Here is a 21,425-nt window from a genome sequence, read left to right as displayed (position 1 = left end):
TTCCTAACTAGACTGTCTTTCTATTCCTAACAAGACTGTTTTTCTATTCCTGACAAGACTGTCATTCTATTCCTAACAATACTGTCTTTCTATTCCTAACAAGACTGTCTTTCTATTCCTAACAAGACTGTCTTTCTGTTCCTAACTAGACTGTCTTTCTATTCCTAACTAGACTGTCTTTCTATTCCTAACAAGACTTTCTTTCTATTCCTAACAATACTGTCTTTCTATTCCTAACAAGACTGTCTTTCTATTCCTAACTAGACTGTCTTTCTATTCCTAACTAGACTGTCTTTCTATTCCTAACAAGACTGTCTTTCTATTCCTAACAAGACTGTCTTTCTATTCCTAACTAGACTGTCTTTCTGTTCCTAACAAGACTGTCTTTCTGTTCCTAACAATACTGTCTTTCTATTCCTAACTAGACTGTCTTTCTGTTCCTAACTAGACTGTCTTTCTATTCCTAACTAGACTGTCTTTCTATTCCTAACTAGACTGTCTTTCTATTCCTAACAATACTGTCTTTCTATTCCTAACTAGACTGTCTTTCTATTCCTAACAATACTGTCTTTCTATTCCTAACAATACTGTCTTTCTATTCCTAACTAGACTGTCTTTCTATTCCTAACAAGACTGTCTTTCTATTCCTAACTAGACTGTCTTTCTATTCCTAACACGACTGTCTTTCTATTCCTAACACGACTGTCTTTCTATTCCTAACAAGACTGTCTTTCTATTCCTAACAATACTGTCTTTCTGTTCCTAACAATACTGTCTTTCTGTTCCTAACAATACTGTCTTTCTATTCCTAACAATACTGTCTTTCTATTCCTAACAATACTGTCTTTCTATTCCTAACTAGACTGTCTTTCTATTCCTAACAATACTGTCTTTCTATTCCTAACAATACTGTCTTTCTATTCCTAACTAGACTGTCTTTCTATTCCTAACAAGACTGTCTTTCTATTCCTAACTAGACTGTCTTTCTATTCCTAACACGACTGTCTTTCTATTCCTAACACGACTGTCTTTCTATTCCTAACAAGACTGTCTTACTATTCCTAACAATACTGTCTTTCTGTTCCTAACAATACTGTCTTTCTGTTCCTAACTAGACTGTCTTTCTATTCCTAACTAGACTGTCTTTCTATTCCTAACAAGACTGTCTTTCTATTCCTAACTAGACTGTCTTTCTATTCCTATCTAGACTGTCTTTCTATTCCTAACAAGACTGTCTTTCTATTCCTAACTAGACTGTCTTTCTATTCCTAACAAGACTGTCTTTCTATTCCTAACAAGACTGTCTTTCTGTTCCTAACTAGACTGTCTTTCTATTCCTAACTAGACTGTCTTTCTGTTGCTATCAAGACTGTCTTTCTATTCCTAACAATACTGTCTTTCTATTCCTAACAAGACTGTCTTTCTATTCCTAACAATACTGTCTTTCTATTCCTAACTAGACTGTCTTTCTATTCCTAACTAGACTGTCTTTCTATTCCTAACTAGACTGTCTTTCTATTCCTAACAAGACTGTCTTTCTATTCCTAACTAGACTGTCTTTCTATTCCTAACAAGACTGTCTTTCTATTCCTAACAAGACTGTCTGTCTATTCCTAACAAGACTGTCTTTCTATTCCTAACTAGACTGTCTTTCTATTCCTAACTAGACTGTCTTTCTATTCCTAACAAGACTGTCTTTCTATTCCTAACAATACTGTCTTTCTATTCCTAACTAGACTGTCTTTCTATTCCTAACTAGACTGTCTTTCTATTCCTAACTAGACTGTCTTTCTATTCCTAACAAGACTGTCTTTCTATTCCTAACTAGACTGTCTTTCTATTCCTAACTAGACTGTCTTTCTATTCCTAACAAGACTGTCTTTCTATTCCTAACTAGACTGTCTTTCTATTCCTAACTAGACTGTCTTTCTATTCCTAACAAGACTGTCTTTCTGATCCTAACTAGACTGTCTTTCTATTCCTAACAAGACTGTCTTTCTATTCCTAACAAGACTGTCTTTCTATTCCTAACAAGACTGTCTTTCTATTCCTAACAAGACTGTCTTTCTATTCCTAACAAGACTGTCTTTCTATTCCTAACAAGACTGTCTTTCTATTCCTAACTAGACTGTCTTTCTATTGCTAACAAGACTGTCTTTCTATTCCTAACAATACTGTCTTTCTATTCCTAACTAGACTGTCTTTCTATTCCTAACTAGACTGTCTTTCTATTCCTAACAAGACTGTCTTTCTATTCCTAACTAGACTGTCTTTCTATTCCTAACAAGACTGTCTTTCTATTCCTAACAAGACTGTCTTTCTATTCCTAACAAGACTGTCTTTCTGTTCCTGACTAGACTGTCTTTCTATTCCTAACTAGACTGTCTTTCTATTCCTAACTAGACTGTCTTTCTATTCCTAACTAGACTGTCTTTCTATTCCTAACTAGACTGTCTTTCTATTCCTAACAAGACTGTCTTTCTATTCCTAACTAGACTGTCTTTCTATTCCTAACTAGACTGTCTTTCTATTCCTAACAAGACTGTCTTTCTATTCCTAACTAGACTGTCTTTCTATTCCTAACTAGACTGTCTTTCTATTCCTAACTAGACTGTTTTTCTATTCCTAACTAGACTGTCTTTCTATTCCTAACAAGACTGTCTTTCTATTCCTAACAAGACTGTCTTTCTATTCCTAACTAGACTGTCTTTCTATTCCTAAGAAGACTGTCTTTCTATTCCTAACAAGACTGTCTTTCTGATCCTAACTAGACTGTCTTTCTATTCCTAACTAGACTGTCTTTCTATTCCTAACAAGACTGTTTTTCTATTCCTGACAAGACTGTCATTCTATTCCTAACAATACTGTCTTTCTATTCCTAACAAGACTGTCTTTCTATTCCTAACAAGACTGTCTTTCTGTTCCTAACTAGACTGTCTTTCTATTCCTAACTAGACTGTCTTTCTATTCCTAACAAGACTTTCTTTCTATTCCTAACAATACTGTCTTTCTATTCCTAACAAGACTGTCTTTCTATTCCTAACTAGACTGTCTTTCTATTCCTAACTAGACTGTCTTTCTATTCCTAACAAGACTGTCTTTCTATTCCTAACAAGACTGTCTTTCTATTCCTAACTAGACTGTCTTTCTGTTCCTAACAAGACTGTCTTTCTGTTCCTAACAATACTGTCTTTCTATTCCTAACTAGACTGTCTTTCTGTTCCTAACTAGACTGTCTTTCTATTCCTAACTAGACTGTCTTTCTATTCCTAACTAGACTGTCTTTCTATTCCTAACAATACTGTCTTTCTATTCCTAACTAGACTGTCTTTCTATTCCTAACAATACTGTCTTTCTATTCCTAACAATACTGTCTTTCTATTCCTAACTAGACTGTCTTTCTGTTCCTAACTAGACTGTCTTTCTATTCCTAACTAGACTGTCTTTCTATTCCTAACAAGACTTTCTTTCTATTCCTAACAATACTGTCTTTCTATTCCTAACAAGACTGTCTTTCTATTCCTAACTAGACTGTCTTTCTATTCCTAACTAGACTGTCTTTCTATTCCTAACAAGACTGTCTTTCTATTCCTAACAAGACTGTCTTTCTATTCCTAACTAGACTGTCTTTCTGTTCCTAACAAGACTGTCTTTCTGTTCCTAACAATACTGTCTTTCTATTCCTAACTAGACTGTCTTTCTGTTCCTAACTAGACTGTCTTTCTATTCCTAACTAGACTGTCTTTCTATTCCTAACTAGACTGTCTTTCTATTCCTAACAATACTGTCTTTCTATTCCTAACTAGACTGTCTTTCTATTCCTAACAATACTGTCTTTCTATTCCTAACAATACTGTCTTTCTATTCCTAACTAGACTGTCTTTCTATTCCTAACAAGACTGTCTTTCTATTCCTAACTAGACTGTCTTTCTATTCCTAACACGACTGTCTTTCTATTCCTAACACGACTGTCTTTCTATTCCTAACAAGACTGTCTTTCTATTCCTAACAATACTGTCTTTCTGTTCCTAACAATACTGTCTTTCTGTTCCTAACAATACTGTCTTTCTATTCCTAACAAGACTGTCTTTCTATTCCTAACTAGACTGTCTTTCTATTCCTAACTAGACTGTCTTTCTATTCCTAACAAGACTGTCTTTCTATTCCTAACTAGACTGTCTTTCTATTCCTAACTAGACTGTCTTTCTATTCCTAACAAGACTGTCTTTCTGATCCTAACTAGACTGTCTTTCTATTCCTAACAAGACTGTCTTTCTATTCCTAACAAGACTGTCTTTCTATTCCTAACAAGACTGTCTTTCTATTCCTAACTAGACTGTCTTTCTATTGCTAACAAGACTGTCTTTCTATTCCTAACAATACTGTCTTTCTATTCCTAACTAGACTGTCTTTCTATTCCTAACTAGACTGTCTTTCTATTCCTAACAAGACTGTCTTTCTATTCCTAACTAGACTGTCTTTCTATTCCTAACAAGACTGTCTTTCTATTCCTAACAAGACTGTCTTTCTATTCCTAACAAGACTGTCTTTCTGTTCCTGACTAGACTGTCTTTCTATTCCTAACTAGACTGTCTTTCTATTCCTAACTAGACTGTCTTTCTATTCCTAACTAGACTGTCTTTCTATTCCTAACTAGACTGTCTTTCTATTCCTAACAAGACTGTCTTTCTATTCCTAACTAGACTGTCTTTCTATTCCTAACTAGACTGTCTTTCTATTCCTAACAAGACTGTCTTTCTATTCCTAACTAGACTGTCTTTCTATTCCTAACTAGACTGTCTTTCTATTCCTAACTAGACTGTTTTTCTATTCCTAACTAGACTGTCTTTCTATTCCTAACAAGACTGTCTTTCTATTCCTAACAAGACTGTCTTTCTATTCCTAACTAGACTGTCTTTCTATTCCTAAGAAGACTGTCTTTCTATTCCTAACAAGACTGTCTTTCTGATCCTAACTAGACTGTCTTTCTATTCCTAACTAGACTGTCTTTCTATTCCTAACAAGACTGTTTTTCTATTCCTGACAAGACTGTCATTCTATTCCTAACAATACTGTCTTTCTATTCCTAACAAGACTGTCTTTCTATTCCTAACAAGACTGTCTTTCTGTTCCTAACTAGACTGTCTTTCTATTCCTAACTAGACTGTCTTTCTATTCCTAACAAGACTTTCTTTCTATTCCTAACAATACTGTCTTTCTATTCCTAACAAGACTGTCTTTCTATTCCTAACTAGACTGTCTTTCTATTCCTAACTAGACTGTCTTTCTATTCCTAACAAGACTGTCTTTCTATTCCTAACAAGACTGTCTTTCTATTCCTAACTAGACTGTCTTTCTGTTCCTAACAAGACTGTCTTTCTGTTCCTAACAATACTGTCTTTCTATTCCTAACTAGACTGTCTTTCTGTTCCTAACTAGACTGTCTTTCTATTCCTAACTAGACTGTCTTTCTATTCCTAACTAGACTGTCTTTCTATTCCTAACAATACTGTCTTTCTATTCCTAACTAGACTGTCTTTCTATTCCTAACAATACTGTCTTTCTATTCCTAACAATACTGTCTTTCTATTCCTAACTAGACTGTCTTTCTATTCCTAACAAGACTGTCTTTCTATTCCTAACTAGACTGTCTTTCTATTCCTAACACGACTGTCTTTCTATTCCTAACACGACTGTCTTTCTATTCCTAACAAGACTGTCTTTCTATTCCTAACAATACTGTCTTTCTGTTCCTAACAATACTGTCTTTCTGTTCCTAACAATACTGTCTTTCTATTCCTAACAATACTGTCTTTCTATTCCTAACAATACTGTCTTTCTATTCCTAACTAGACTGTCTTTCTATTCCTAACAATACTGTCTTTCTATTCCTAACAATACTGTCTTTCTATTCCTAACTAGACTGTCTTTCTATTCCTAACAAGACTGTCTTTCTATTCCTAACTAGACTGTCTTTCTATTCCTAACACGACTGTCTTTCTATTCCTAACACGACTGTCTTTCTATTCCTAACAAGACTGTCTTACTATTCCTAACAATACTGTCTTTCTGTTCCTAACAATACTGTCTTTCTGTTCCTAACTAGACTGTCTTTCTATTCCTAACTAGACTGTCTTTCTATTCCTAACAAGACTGTCTTTCTATTCCTAACTAGACTGTCTTTCTATTCCTATCTAGACTGTCTTTCTATTCCTAACAAGACTGTCTTTCTATTCCTAACTAGACTGTCTTTCTATTCCTAACAAGACTGTCTTTCTATTCCTAACAAGACTGTCTTTCTGTTCCTAACTAGACTGTCTTTCTATTCCTAACTAGACTGTCTTTCTGTTGCTATCAAGACTGTCTTTCTATTCCTAACAATACTGTCTTTCTATTCCTAACAAGACTGTCTTTCTATTCCTAACAATACTGTCTTTCTATTCCTAACTAGACTGTCTTTCTATTCCTAACTAGACTGTCTTTCTATTCCTAACTAGACTGTCTTTCTATTCCTAACAAGACTGTCTTTCTATTCCTAACTAGACTGTCTTTCTATTCCTAACAAGACTGTCTTTCTATTCCTAACAAGACTGTCTTTCTATTCCTAACTAGACTGTCTTTCTATTCCTAACTAGACTGTCTTTCTATTCCTAACAAGACTGTCTTTCTATTCCTAACAATACTGTCTTTCTATTCCTAACTAGACTGTCTTTCTATTCCTAACTAGACTGTCTTTCTATTCCTAACTAGACTGTCTTTCTATTCCTAACAAGACTGTCTTTCTATTCCTAACTAGACTGTCTTTCTATTCCTAACTAGACTGTCTTTCTATTCCTAACAAGACTGTCTTTCTATTCCTAACTAGACTGTCTTTCTATTCCTAACTAGACTGTCTTTCTATTCCTAACAAGACTGTCTTTCTGATCCTAACTAGACTGTCTTTCTATTCCTAACAAGACTGTCTTTCTATTCCTAACAAGACTGTCTTTCTATTCCTAACAAGACTGTCTTTCTATTCCTAACTAGACTGTCTTTCTATTCCTAACAAGACTGTCTTTCTATTCCTAACAATACTGTCTTTCTATTCCTAACTAGACTGTCTTTCTATTCCTAACTAGACTGTCTTTCTATTCCTAACAAGACTGTCTTTCTATTCCTAACTAGACTGTCTTTCTATTCCTAACAAGACTGTCTTTCTATTCCTAACAAGACTGTCTTTCTATTCCTAACAAGACTGTCTTTCTGTTCCTGACTAGACTGTCTTTCTATTCCTAACTAGACTGTCTTTCTATTCCTAACTAGACTGTCTTTCTATTCCTAACTAGACTGTCTTTCTATTCCTAACTAGACTGTCTTTCTATTCCTAACAAGACTGTCTTTCTATTCCTAACTAGACTGTCTTTCTATTCCTAACTAGACTGTCTTTCTATTCCTAACAAGACTGTCTTTCTATTCCTAACTAGACTGTCTTTCTATTCCTAACTAGACTGTCTTTCTATTCCTAACTAGACTGTTTTTCTATTCCTAACTAGACTGTCTTTCTATTCCTAACAAGACTGTCTTTCTATTCCTAACAAGACTGTCTTTCTATTCCTAACTAGACTGTCTTTCTATTCCTAACAAGACTGTCTTTCTATTCCTAACAAGACTGTCTTTCTGATCCTAACTAGACTGTCTTTCTATTCCTAACTAGACTGTCTTTCTATTCCTAACAAGACTGTTTTTCTATTCCTGACAAGACTGTCATTCTATTCCTAACAATACTGTCTTTCTATTCCTAACAAGACTGTCTTTCTATTCCTAACAAGACTGTCTTTCTGTTCCTAACTAGACTGTCTTTCTATTCCTAACTAGACTGTCTTTCTATTCCTAACAAGACTTTCTTTCTATTCCTAACAATACTGTCTTTCTATTCCTAACAAGACTGTCTTTCTATTCCTAACTAGACTGTCTTTCTATTCCTAACTAGACTGTCTTTCTATTCCTAACAAGACTGTCTTTCTATTCCTAACAAGACTGTCTTTCTATTCCTAACTAGACTGTCTTTCTGTTCCTAACAAGACTGTCTTTCTGTTCCTAACAATACTGTCTTTCTATTCCTAACTAGACTGTCTTTCTGTTCCTAACTAGACTGTCTTTCTATTCCTAACTAGACTGTCTTTCTATTCCTAACTAGACTGTCTTTCTATTCCTAACAATACTGTCTTTCTATTCCTAACTAGACTGTCTTTCTATTCCTAACAATACTGTCTTTCTATTCCTAACAATACTGTCTTTCTATTCCTAACTAGACTGTCTTTCTATTCCTAACAATACTGTCTTTCTATTCCTAACAATACTGTCTTTCTATTCCTAACTAGACTGTCTTTCTATTCCTAACTAGACTGTCTTTCTATTCCTAACAAGACTGTCTTTCTATTCCTAACTAGACTGTCTTTCTATTCCTAACTAGACTGTCTTTCTATTCCTAACAAGACTGTCTTTCTATTCCTAACAAGACTGTCTTTCTATTCCTAACAAGACTGTCTTTCTATTCCTAACTAGACTGTCTTTCTGTTCCTAACAAGACTGTCTTTCTATTCCTAACAATACTGTCTTTCTATTCCTAACTAGACTGTCTTTCTGTTCCTAACTAGACTGTCTTTCTATTCCTAACAAGACTGTCTTTCTATTCCTAACAATACTGTCTTTCTATTCCTAACTAGACTGTCTTTCTATTCCTAACTAGACTGTCTTTCTATTCCTAACTAGACTGTCTTTCTATTCCTAACAAGACTGTCTTTCTATTCCTAACTAGACTGTCTTTCTATTCCTAACAAGACTGTCTTTCTATTCCTAACAAGACTGTCTGTCTATTCCTAAACAATACTGTCTTTCTATTCCTAACTAGACTGTCTTTCTATTCCTAACTAGACTGTCGTTCTATTCCTAACAAGACTGTCTTTCTATTCCTAACTAGACTGTCTTTCTATTCCTAACTAGACTGTCTTTCTATTCCTAACTAGACTGTCTTTCTGTTCCTAACAAGACTGTCTTTCTATTCCTAACAAGACTGTCTTTCTATTCCTAACTAGACTGTCTTTCTATTCCTAACAAGACTGTCTTTCTATTCCTAACAAGACTGTCTTTCTATTCCTAACTAGACTGTCTTTCTATTCCTAACTAGACTGTCTTTCTATTCCTAACTAGACTGTCTTTCTATTCCTAACAAGACTGTCTTTCTATTTCTAACAAGACTGTCTTTCTATTCCTAACTAGACTGTCTTTCTATTCCTAACTAGACTGTCTTTCTATTCCTAACAAGACTGTCTTTCTATTCCTAACAAGACTGTCTTTCTATTCCTAACAAGACTGTCTTTCTATTCCTAACAAGACTGTCTTTCTATTCCTAACAAGACTGTCTTTCTGTTCCTAACAAGACTGTCTTTCTATTCCTAACAAGACTGTCTTTCTGTTCCTAACTAGACTGTCTTTCTATTCCTAACAAGACTGTCTTTCTATTCCTAACAATACTGTCTTTCTATTCCTAACTAGACTGTCTTTCTATTCCTAACTAGACTGTCTTTCTATTCCTAACTAGACTGTCTTTCTATTCCTAACAAGACTGTCTTTCTATTCCTAACTAGACTGTCTTTCTATTCCTAAAAAGACTGTCTTTCTATTCCTAACAAGACTGTCTGTCTATTCCTAACAATACTGTCTTTCTATTCCTAACTAGACTGTCTTTCTATTCCTAACTAGACTGTCGTTCTATTCCTAACAAGACTGTCTTTCTATTCCTAACTAGACTGTCTTTCTATTCCTAACTAGACTGTCTTTCTATTCCTAACTAGACTGTCTTTCTGTTCCTAACAAGACTGTCTTTCTATTCCTAACAAGACTGTCTTTCTATTCCTAACTAGACTGTCTTTCTATTCCTAACAAGACTGTCTTTCTATTCCTAACAAGACTGTCTTTCTATTCCTAACTAGACTGTCTTTCTATTCCTAACTAGACTGTCTTTCTATTCCTAACAAGACTGTCTTTCTATTTCTAACAAGACTGTCTTTCTATTCCTAACTAGACTGTCTTTCTATTCCTAACTAGACTGTCTTTCTATTCCTAACAAGACTGTCTTTCTATTCCTAACAAGACTGTCTTTCTATTCCTAACAAGACTGTCTTTCTATTCCTAACAAGACTGTCTTTCTATTCCTAACAAGACTGTCTTTCTATTCCTAACAAGACTGTCTTTCTATTCCTAACAAGACTGTCTTTCTATTCCTAACAAGACTGTCTTTCTATTCCTAACTAGACTGTCTTTCTATTCCTAACTAGACTGTCTTTCTATTCCTAACAAGACTGTCTTTCTATTCCTAACAAGACTGTCTTTCTATTCCTAACAAGACTGTCTTTCTATTCCTAACAAGACTGTCTTTCTATTCCTAACAAGACTGTCTTTCTATTCCTAACAAGACTGTCTTTCTGTTCCTACTTAGACTGTCTTTTTGTTTGTAGCTATTTGGATTTGGATAACTCTGCTTCCTACTCTGATATTGAATTCTGAAAGTAAGGATAAACCCTTAACTAAGAGAGATTACATCGGTTGGAGTATGTTTGTCATTGGGTTTTTCCTGGAAGCTGTTGCTGATCACCAGAAATCTGTTTTCCGTGCCAATCCAGAAAATGCAGTAGGTCCAAATTACATAATGATATTCCTAACATACATTGTTGTAGTGTTGCTGAAAACTTTTTCATAGTTTTAAATCAAAATGTAAAATCCATGAGTTGCTTTATTTGCTAATTCAAATTATTTGTTAGATCATGTGATATATAGAATGATAACCGAAAATGACTTTTTGTCACTTTCCATGTATTCATCTTTTCACAATGCAGGATACCTGGATAAATACTGGTCTGTGGAGTATAAGTCGTCATCCAAACTACTTTGGAGAGATTCTATTGTGGTTTGGATTATATGTGAGTGCTTCATCTGTGTATAATCACAATTATCAGTATCTTACCATTGTATCACCACTGTTTGTGACATATCTCCTGACACAGGTCTCAGGCGTGCCACTGTTAGAGAAGATAGGTCAACATAGATGGGGACAGAATGCACAATATCAGAGATATGTAAAGAATACAGCAGTTTTGATACCGTTCATTTGGTGAACTCGTGGTCGCAAAATTAATTTGTGAAGAACAGTCTTGGTCAAACTTGTTTTTGTCATATTGATTCTATTTTTGTTCATTTTAGTGGCAATATGTCTGATAGCAACAGAAGTTCATAGCTTTACAAAATACAAAACAGCTGTTTCTGAATTGTTACAGAAAGATTTATTAAAATTGTTTCTATGGTATTTGAAGAACTGATAAGAAATTTAAATTCTCTTGACTGCCTCAGATAAACTTTTTATGAATTTAGTAGATCAAGATTGTGCATTTTGTTTTGGTCTTTAATGCCAGTATTTAGAACACTGAAATTGGACAGTACATTGTGTTATGGTCTTTAATGCCAGTATTTAGAACACTGAAATTGGACAGTACATTGTGTTATGGTCTTTAATGCCAGTATTTAGAACACTGAAATTGGACAGAACATTGTGTTATGGTCTTTAATGCCAGTATTTAGAACACTGAAATTGGACAGTACATTGTGTTATAATTGGTGTACACCAATTTCAACCTTAAACTATTCACGTCTGTGGATTTGGAGTGTCCCAGAGCACCGATTACAAGTATATCTGTGAAGTAATCAGAGAGATATCAGTGGCTAAATATTATGCACATTAGATATATTTTGTGTGCAGCCTCTGACGTGTGAAGTAATATATGCCATATACCAACTGTACAACAATTATGGTTTTCACAATATATCTGGATCAGAAGTTGTTAGCAAGCAGCCAAACATATACAAGATGGATACTTAGGGTTGTGCCAAATTATTAGTAATTCCAATGAATACTATTTATTAGACTGGCAAAGTCGGGACTTCTTTTTTGTTTTACAAAAAGAAATAATTAATTGTTCTTTTAGTCCTTTTAGCGTGATCACAAAAACTAACTGGATCACTAAAGAAATCCTGACTGGACGCATCTGCAAGCATTTGACTGCTATTAATTATTCATGATGTCATTGATTATTCATGAGTGGGTGTGTGAAAGTAAAGGTTGATTCAAATCGATCGCGGAGATGGATACTTTAACTTTCTAAGTGCGAAAACGATACTTTCATCCATGTTTACTGAAAACAACAAATGTTCAATGTATATAAGTCTTTCAAAATCAAGAAGTGAATGCGAGTCAACAGCTTTTAATTATCATAATCACTGGAGAGATTCCGCCCGGATTTTCACTCCAACGCAGGAGGTTGCCTGCAGATGCATCCAGTCGGAATTTCTTTTGCAGTCACGCTAGTTTTCGTGATCACATTAAAAAGGCTAAATTGACAATTAATTATATTTTTTTGTAAAAGAGATCCGACTTTGCCAGTATAACTATTTATTTGTTTATAACATAATGCTCTTGCATGAATTCAAATAGAAATACATGTAGTTCCAAAAAGGCCATTTTTTTTAATGTTCTTCAGTTTTCCACCAACAAAATGATATTTCATACTGGATGAAAAATCCTCAACAGTGATAAAAAATCATGTGATACAAACAAACATTATAATTTTTGCCACTGCCTGTTACCTGTACGTTTTAGGTACTTTCTTTCTTTGAAAATGAAGCATTTCGTAAATGTTGCAAGATAAATCATGGAGACATCATGGTTACAGCATATTTGTACCATCAGAGGTACATTACTTGGGGTTTGTAACGCGCATAGTACTGTATGGTGACATCATGCCAAGATCCCATTCAAGTCTCATCTCGTAGATAGCGAGACTGATGCTACGACCTTCTGACATGACATAGGCGGTTTGTAATAAAACAATAAAACATGTATTACCGTATTCATAGTGAAAGAATGTAATACATCGAAAATGTACAGAAAATATATCGTGAGCAGCTATTTTGATCCACCTGGACATCCCAGTACCCAAGTTACCTTGGGCATGCGCATTCACATTTTTCTGAGTTGGAATGCTTATGCAAGAGCGAGATTGAAACGGGATCTTGGTATCATGTCACCATAGTTGCAAACCCCAAGTAATGTACCTTTGGTACCATGTATAGTGTAGTATAGTATATTTTATTTGACACAAAATATTGCATAGAAAATACATCATCTATGGCCATATACATTACCTTATAAACAAACAAACAAATAAACAAACACTGTAAGAATATAAAATAAATGTTAGACAAATGTTAAATATTAAAGATTTAATTTTTGTTTTCTGTTAAAATATCATTGATGAACTTCCCCAGGCTGTTTGTAATGAAACCATCATTTGAATTTTTAGATTTGTTAAAACATGTTTTGTTCTGATAATGTTAGTAGACTACAATGACAAAGTATTAATAAATTGTGTATGACTAACGAATAACGATGCATTGCTTACAGCTGCTGCTGCTGCTGCTGATGCACCTAAGAAACCTAAGAAATTCATCATAGTTGCAAGATATGTTTTTGAATGGCTTTTGGGCGGGAAATTCAAATCTATTAATTTGATTTGAAATTATTTTCATATTATGTGTAATACCTTGGGTATTTTACACAAGCATGATTTTCCGTAATGACCGCCTTAATTAGGATATTATATATATATTCAGAACAAAATATTTGTGTAAACTTTACTGAAATGGCCTAAACTGATTCTTTACCCCTCAAAACATGTGAATAGGCACCGAAATCATGTTGATACAATGTGTAGTAAATGAGATATTGACGAATACAAAATTTTCTGTAATGGCTACCTTAATTTGCATATTATTCGAATTGCCCAAGGGTGACAGAGTGGCATCATCCACATTCTTAAAAAGCACGCTTCAGAGGTATAGAAACAGCAAAAAAACATTGTATGGACCGAATTGCACGCTTTTCGGTCTCTGCCACCAGACTATTAACACAAATTACAAATTCTTTCCACTGGAGGCATACCTTTGTATCTTAACCTTTTGAATGGCAGTCTATGAGCAGAGATTCTAAATTTGGTTATACTTGTTCTATGATTAATATTATTTACAAGTTCTAGATATGGCTCAAATTCATATTTTTGATTTAAATGTCTTGTAAATGCGTAATCTATTAGTTCCCAAATGGGGAGTACTAGATTTACTTTCTTTCTCATTTTCAAGTTATCTCTCACATTTTCTCAGGGACTGTGCAGCAGATGTCAATGAAACTTGGCAGGTTGATGAACAAGTCTGTGTTACATACATGTATGCACATAATTTTTTTCCAGATCTCAAAATCCTAAGTGGGTCTTTTTCAAAATTTCCTACTGCACTGACAGAGCAACTGAGCATGCTCAGAATAAATGATTAGCTTAGATTGTAAGCTATTGTTTTTAGTGATGTCATGACCTGGTCATAACCTTGATCTGAATCAGTGACAGATGGGTTGTAACATTACCAATCTCAGTGGAAAATGTTGAGGGGTGTCAAGGCAATATTTTGATGGGAATTATAGTGGTGATACTGAAACAAACCTGAAACAATTAAGACCTGAATTAACAAAGAAGTCAAGTTGTTATTAAAGGTACATCAAGCTTTACTCAGATTTATGAATGCAGTTTCTTGAGCATTTATGAGACATAGTTTGGTTGCATTTGTGAGATTTTGGACAGGAGTCAATGAAAGTTTTCAGTTATCAGATTAAGGGAAATCACTTTATGATGAGTTGTACCCACATAGAGTACATATTAATTCAATTGTTTGCAGATGTTCCATGTATTATTTTAATACAAGTATTTTGTATATATGTAACATTTATGTCTTGTTAGTTCCCGTTCAGGCGCAGCCTGAAAAGGGGACTTTATAATTCAGGTTTTGTCAAATGTCTGTTTTCCATATTCCATTTTCCGTCTCCAACATTTTCTCAGAAATTCTGCAGCAGATATCAGTGAAACTTGGCAGGTTGATGAACAAGTCTCTGCCGAGTAGGCACGTAATTTATTTTCCAAATCTGAAAATCCCAAGTGGGTCTTTTTCATGACTTTCATCAAAAATTACCGCTCCCGACAACATTGACAAAACGACTGCGCATGCTCAGAATAAATTAATTACTGTAAAATATATTTTCGCTTGCAACTTTTTTTCGCTATTTTCGCTGAAGGAATGTTTCAGTTAAAATAAAATCCAGCGAATATACAACGGGTATATTTTACATCCAACTTGTTAAAAATCAATGAAAATAAATTCAATACAAAACACCCAGAAAAAGTCTTTTCAGCGGATGATAATTCCAGCTGAAATAAAATATTTTACAGTAGATTAGATCTGTAAGTAATAACGCTGCTGTTATTACGGCACGTGATTTCTCCATTGCGTGCAGTACTGTTTATACGTGTATTTTGTTCGGCTCACTGGTCTCATTCACTAGTTACTAGAAGAACTAGTAACCTTATTTGATTTCAAGAACTTCAAGAAGGCGGCATAAGAGACGTGTTTGCAAAGGTAAGTTTGTAAATTGTATACCCTGTCAAATTATTGTACACGAACGATTAATTCATGGGGACATAGTTTTCAAGTAAATTGTATTCCGGTCTTTTGCTTGTGTTGCGATTTCCGAAATATCCACAACTCGAGGGAAAAGAATGTCCCTGTGTCGATCAATTTATTCATTATATAATAGCAGGTTGCCTATGATTATATTCGTATTTGTTATGTTGTGAGCATTAAACTGTTAGTTGTAATTAATGCTAAGAAACGACACTAGAGACCAAGTCTTGGCTGAGAGCAGAAGGGGTGTGAGCCACGGTCAAGCGTCGTCGCCGAAACCTGTTCCGTGATGTGAGTCGCAGATTTGATTCACATCACGGAGAGATTAGCGTGGTACTTGATCGAGGCCAGTCAACGCAGGGGTCACCACCCGACCGTCGTTGCGGATACCATTTCCGTGCACAGAGTCGCATGTTTGACTCTATTCACGAAGAATGGCAGTGTGTTAATCGAGTGGTGCCCGCATGCACTGCGATGACAACCCCCCCTTAACTTTATTGAAATAATGTAGAAATGTAATACAGAATGATGCAGGATTTGAATGCTTAAATTATGAGGTAGTGGGTGGGTGGGATAGCTTGGAGACGGGTTCAGGTCGCTTGCTGAACGTAGAATGACTATGCTAAGGCGAAGCGGGATACAGGAAAGCTTGACGATGCATGGCAAGTAGGATTAGGCAAATGACCGTCACGAGAGTATGAGCTTACAATATGCGTGTGAATGGAAATAGCATGGGCGAGGCGTGCACGAGATGGAAGGTCGCGTGCCTATGAATAGGGGCACACGTTGATGTCATGTGCAGGGGGATTACGACTGGCGTGTGTTGCGTAAGTCATGTGTAGGGATTAAAACTGTGGCGTCGTTACCGAGCATTAACGCAGACTATGCTGATGCATAATCATACTATTAATGCTAAGAAACGACACTAGAGACCAAGTCTTGGCTGAGAGCAGAAGGGGTGTGAGCCACGGTCAAGCGTCGTCGCCGAAACCTGTTCCGTGATGTGAGTCGCAGATTTGATTCACATCACGGAGAGATTAGCGTGGTACTTGATCGAGGCCAGTCAACGCAGGGGTCACCACCCGACCGTCGTTGTGGATACCATTTCCGTGCACAGAGTCGCATGTTTGACTCTATTCACGAAGAATGGCAGCGTGTTAATCGAGTGGTGCCCGCATGCACTGCGATGACAACCCCCAAATTATGAGATGGCCGGGAATGGCGCAGCGACAAGCAAGCCGAGGAATCGGTATAAATATATGTTGTGGCATTAAAGTACATAACTGTGATGTTGCTCGTGATATATATAATGCAAGAGGTGGTCGACACGACTGAAAGTGAAATAGATGATACGAACATGTCAAGGTAAATGTCTAAAGCGAAATATAGTTCATGTAAATAAATGTAACGAGGTAATAATGAGCGAGTACAAAGTTGGATGGTCGAAGGTAGCACCACGGCATAACGCAAGTACGTGGATGTGGCAAACGAGATGCCAGTGTGAGAGTCACGTGAGGTTGAGAATCCACAGGTAGTAGAAGGAGGCGCCTAAGATGAATGTCCGCAGAGGATTCGAGGCACGGCTTGTAGCGTTGACGAAGGTGTGTCGATATACACTTGGTATGCGTCGCTTCGCCATCTTCCTAGAGTCTTGATTAACCAATCTGGCACGTTCGCTTCTGCTGCGGTTGTCGCTGCCCCTCGTCTGAAGCTGTGGGTTGTGTACAGGCGTGGATTTTGGATCCCAGCTCTAGTCAACAGGTCACGCAAGTGGGTAGTTAGGCTTTGACGTGTAAGCCAACTCCCTGAGTGGAACTGGAAGGCAGGCGTTTGGGGTGATGGGGCACAGATGCTGCAATACTTGGTGTACGCACGAACGGCACAGACTGAGGTGAATGTAGGCGCAATTTTGATGATGCAGCCATGACGAAATGGATCTGTTTTGGAGGCTCGTAACTGGACGTATAGCTCGATTGCACATGTTGTGTCTTCGATCAGTAAAGTACGGGTTTTGTCGAAATGCTGGGGCGACGTTGCAGTAAACTCGCTGACTCTTAGGAATCCAAAGAAGGCAACCGTAAATGCTGACCATAGCATGAGTTTGTCATTTGTGTGGATGGACGGGTGCGTTCGGAGTGATTCTTTCAGGCGTCTTAGAATGTTCATAGTGATAGGGAGTCGTGGTTTCTTGGTGTCCCCTAATGACCTTTTGATGCCAAGTAGTGTACGTTGTAACTGTACGTTGTCCGAGATGTTGTCTGGTTGACCTGAGTCAGTGTGTAGATGGATAATGGCTGCCAGGTAGACCTTAATGGTTTTGTACGTTACGACAGTCTGAGCTAGGTAGGTGGCGAATAGTATGGTTGTTTGTGGTGTGACTGGGTATGCTGGTAGCCAGTATAGGTCACAGAAGTTGTGGTAGCGGTTTTGGCCGACTTGGTATGTTCGACGGGTTGAGTCTGCGATGCTGCATTGCATGTACAAATGTGCTTGTGCTGCTAGGGCTTGTGTACTTCAGTGTGCAGCTGGTAGTTCTGAGGAATGATGTGCTCTGGGAGTAGATCGGGTGGAATTGGAGTAGCGGCGTGGTCGGCTGTTGGAACCAGTTGCTTGAAGCGTTGCATCTGTGAACGAGAAAGTGAATCGGCAATAGAGTTATTGACGCCATTAATATGGGTGATCATAACATGAAAGTTCCCTTTTGCAGCAACGAAAAAGATTGCCCGGATAAGGCGCATGATATTTGAACATCGTGTTGATCCTTTCTTCCAGATGTTAACAACGGCTTCATTGTCGCGGTGGAACAGTATGCGTTGACCGTGCCAGGAATGCCCCCAAATTGAACAGACGATTAGAATAGGATACATTTCCTTCCATTCAATGGATGTTGGAAAATATGCTGGTCATGGTATGGTAAACCAATGGCCAATGTAGAAGCCGCCGCAACCAATAGAACCTGATGCGTCTGTGAAGAGTTCGAGCTTCGGAGCAGGTGACCAGTTGGACTCTAAGAATGATGCGGAACCATTCCAGGATGGTAGGAAGTCGCACCACCACTGAACATCAAGTCTGAAGTTTTCAGTCAACGCAACGATGCTGTTGATATTGGTGACAGATGTGCTGAGGTTGATCATGCGGCGGAGGAAAATATGTCCGTCAGGCACACACTTACAAGCAAAGCTCAACGTGCCAATCAGTGACAAGAGCTCTCGTTTCGTGCTAGAGGTTTTATGGAGCCAAGTGGGGAGTACTTGTAGTAGGTCGTTCAACTTGACGTCTGGTAGTCTGATGACCATCTTGACAGTGTCAAGTTCGATCCCGAGAAATGTGAGCGTAGATGAGGGGCCTTCCACCTTTTCCTTGGCGATAGGAACGCCTAGTCTTTGCACACAGATAGCATGGTGTTCATGATGTGTAGGCATGCGTGTGAGTTGGGGGGCCAACGGCTAAATAGTCATCCAGGTAGTGAATGAGGTTCTGTGTGTTTGCTCGTTGGGTGATGATCCAGTGAATTGCTTCGGCTAGCTGGTTGAAAAGGTACGGAGCTGATCTGAGGCCGAACGGGAGGACTCTGTCGAAGAAGTAACATCCAAGCCACTTGAAACCGAGGAGATTCCAGTCATCTTTCCTCACGGGACAGAGCCGAAAGGCATGTTGGATATCGATTTTTGCTAGTAGTGAACTTTGACCGCATTTCTGAATTAGTGCAATGGCATCGTCAACGCGGGAGTAATGTAGTGTATAGTCTTCTTTATTTATGTGGTGGTTGACGCTGTCGGATGTGGGTTGAGATAGGTCTAGGATCAGACGATGACCACCAGTCTTTTTTTGGACGAAGACCAAGCGAGTTGACGGCAAAATTTGGCAGCGGTGGTGAGGTGAATGGCCCGATGGTGTGTCCGAGCTTGACCTCCTTCAGAATAGATTTAGTGATGGCGTCAGGGTTTGCGAGAGCTGATTTTGCGTTAGGTGTAGTTCTACAATGCTGGTGTCCTTTAAAGCCAAGATTTGCACCTTCTGAGATGTTGCGTAGTAGTGAAGCTGTGAATTCTTTGTCTGGGTGGTCATGTAGGGATGATGTGAAGGCATGCAGCTTGAGTGGTGTTGCCGGAAATATGGTGTGGGTTGCGTTAGTTGCCATGATCATTTCCTCGAAAGGGCTGCAGATGAAAGGGCTGCTTTGCTGAGTTGGCTCCACTACTGCCATGACTTGACGAACCATGGTCGGAAGCGGAGCATATGAGGCACTTGTGAATACATCCAGCTTGGCAGGGACTGCTGCATGTACCATTGTTGAATTTCCGACAGATCTGACTGGAGTTTGCAGTTGATGTGCGGGTACCAGATGATGATCGTGGCTTGGGGTTGCTCCAGTAGTATGGGTTTGTATCAATTTGCTGGTTTATTGTGCACTCCGATTTTCTATGTCCTTTCTTGCCACAGGAAAAACATGTTGGTATGATGAGGTGTGGGTGTTGTTGAAAATGAACAAAGTCTAGCTGAGGATCGGGGATACTCCAGTTGGTTGTTGGATATCGTGCTGCATTCATCCGGAATGATTTATCGTAGGCAAGCCAAGCTTCGGGTTGATAGATTTCTGCTGGGTAGTTGAAGGCCTGAGAGTGTCAGGATGTAAATCACTAAGTTCGATGAACTTACCCTGAGAAATGGCTGAAAGCATTGATGAGTCTACATACTGCATATGAAGATTTGCTGGTGGGATAGCGGCTGGTGATCCGGCTGGTTGTCCGGTTGATCTGGTAAGCTGAACGGCTGGTTGTTGATATATGGGGGCAGCCATGTTTGCGTTCGTACTGGGGAGTGCGCCACCTACGCCGGGAGTCTGCCGGGAGGTTGAAAAGAAATGGCTGCCGTTTGTTGACTTGATAGTAGCGATGTCGGATTATGCTTCGTGTGAGAAGCGGTGGGCTGTTGTGGTTCAGTAGCTAAATCAATCCCCGAAACTGGAGACAAACATTTCGATGGCGAGTTTGGGACATCACGGTAGTTGGTGGTTGCTGTGACGCTGTGATCTTCCAAACCGTTTGCAGTATTGGACCGAGTGATGTTTACCGGTTGCAACTATGCGAGCGCCGTTGAGATTCGAGCTTGAATGAGGTCATCGATATTACTTGGAAGATCACTTGACGAGTTCAAACTTTTCTTGTTGGATGGACGACTTGGAGTTGATCTTGGTTGTGTTGGTGACATCATTGAGGAATCGACAAGACGGGCTGGTCTTCGAGTAGCGCGAGTGGACTTTCTGGTTGACTTGGCCTTTCCCATGTTGGATGACGGTGGTTTTGAGAAAGATCTAAGGAACTGTCGAATACAGAGAATGTTCGGACTGGAATACAGACAGGAGTGCGTAAAAAGAACCTGAGTAATAGCTTGGAGACGGGTTCAGGTCGCTTGCTGAACGTAGAATGACTATGCTAAGGCGAAGCGGGATACAGGAAAGCTTGACGATGCATGGCAAGTAGGATTAGGCAAATGACCGTCACGAGAGTATGAGCTTACAATATGCGTGTGAATGGAAATAGCACGGGCGAGACGTGCACGAGATGGAAGGTCGCGTGCCTATGAATAGGGGCACACGTTGATGTCATGTGCAGGGGATTACGACTGGCGTGTGTTGCGTAAGTCATGTGTTAGGGATTAAAACTGTGGCGTCGTTACCGAGCATTAACGCAGACTATGCTGACGCATAATCATACTATGAAGATTTTGTCGATCTTGTGCGATTCAACATGGCGGATGTACAGTGACAACACGTGTATGGACAGTAGGTCGAGTACAAATACCCCAGGAAAGTGTTCTAAGTTCTTCGCGTA

At 38.1% G+C, this 21,425-nt stretch overlaps 1 protein-coding gene across 1 annotated transcript in view; it reads left to right on the top strand.

Moving 5' to 3' along the window:
• The window catches only part of LOC102800727 (transforming growth factor-beta receptor-associated protein 1-like), a 219,735-nt gene that overhangs the window by 65,158 nt on the left and 133,152 nt on the right, over positions 1-21,425 (top strand). Inside the window, exons 4-5 of the mRNA XM_085501557.1 lie at positions 10,497-10,669; positions 10,875-10,958. Coding sequence (XP_085357683.1) covers positions 10,497-10,669; positions 10,875-10,958 — 257 coding nt within the window. The remainder of the gene's footprint in view (positions 1-10,496; positions 10,670-10,874; positions 10,959-21,425) is intronic.

Source organism: Saccoglossus kowalevskii, chromosome 7 (genome assembly GCF_978046115.1).
Source record: "Saccoglossus kowalevskii chromosome 7, keSacKowa6.1, whole genome shotgun sequence".
Lineage (NCBI taxonomy): Eukaryota > Metazoa > Hemichordata > Enteropneusta > Harrimaniidae > Saccoglossus > Saccoglossus kowalevskii.
This window is presented reverse-complemented; position numbering and strand designations above follow the sequence as displayed.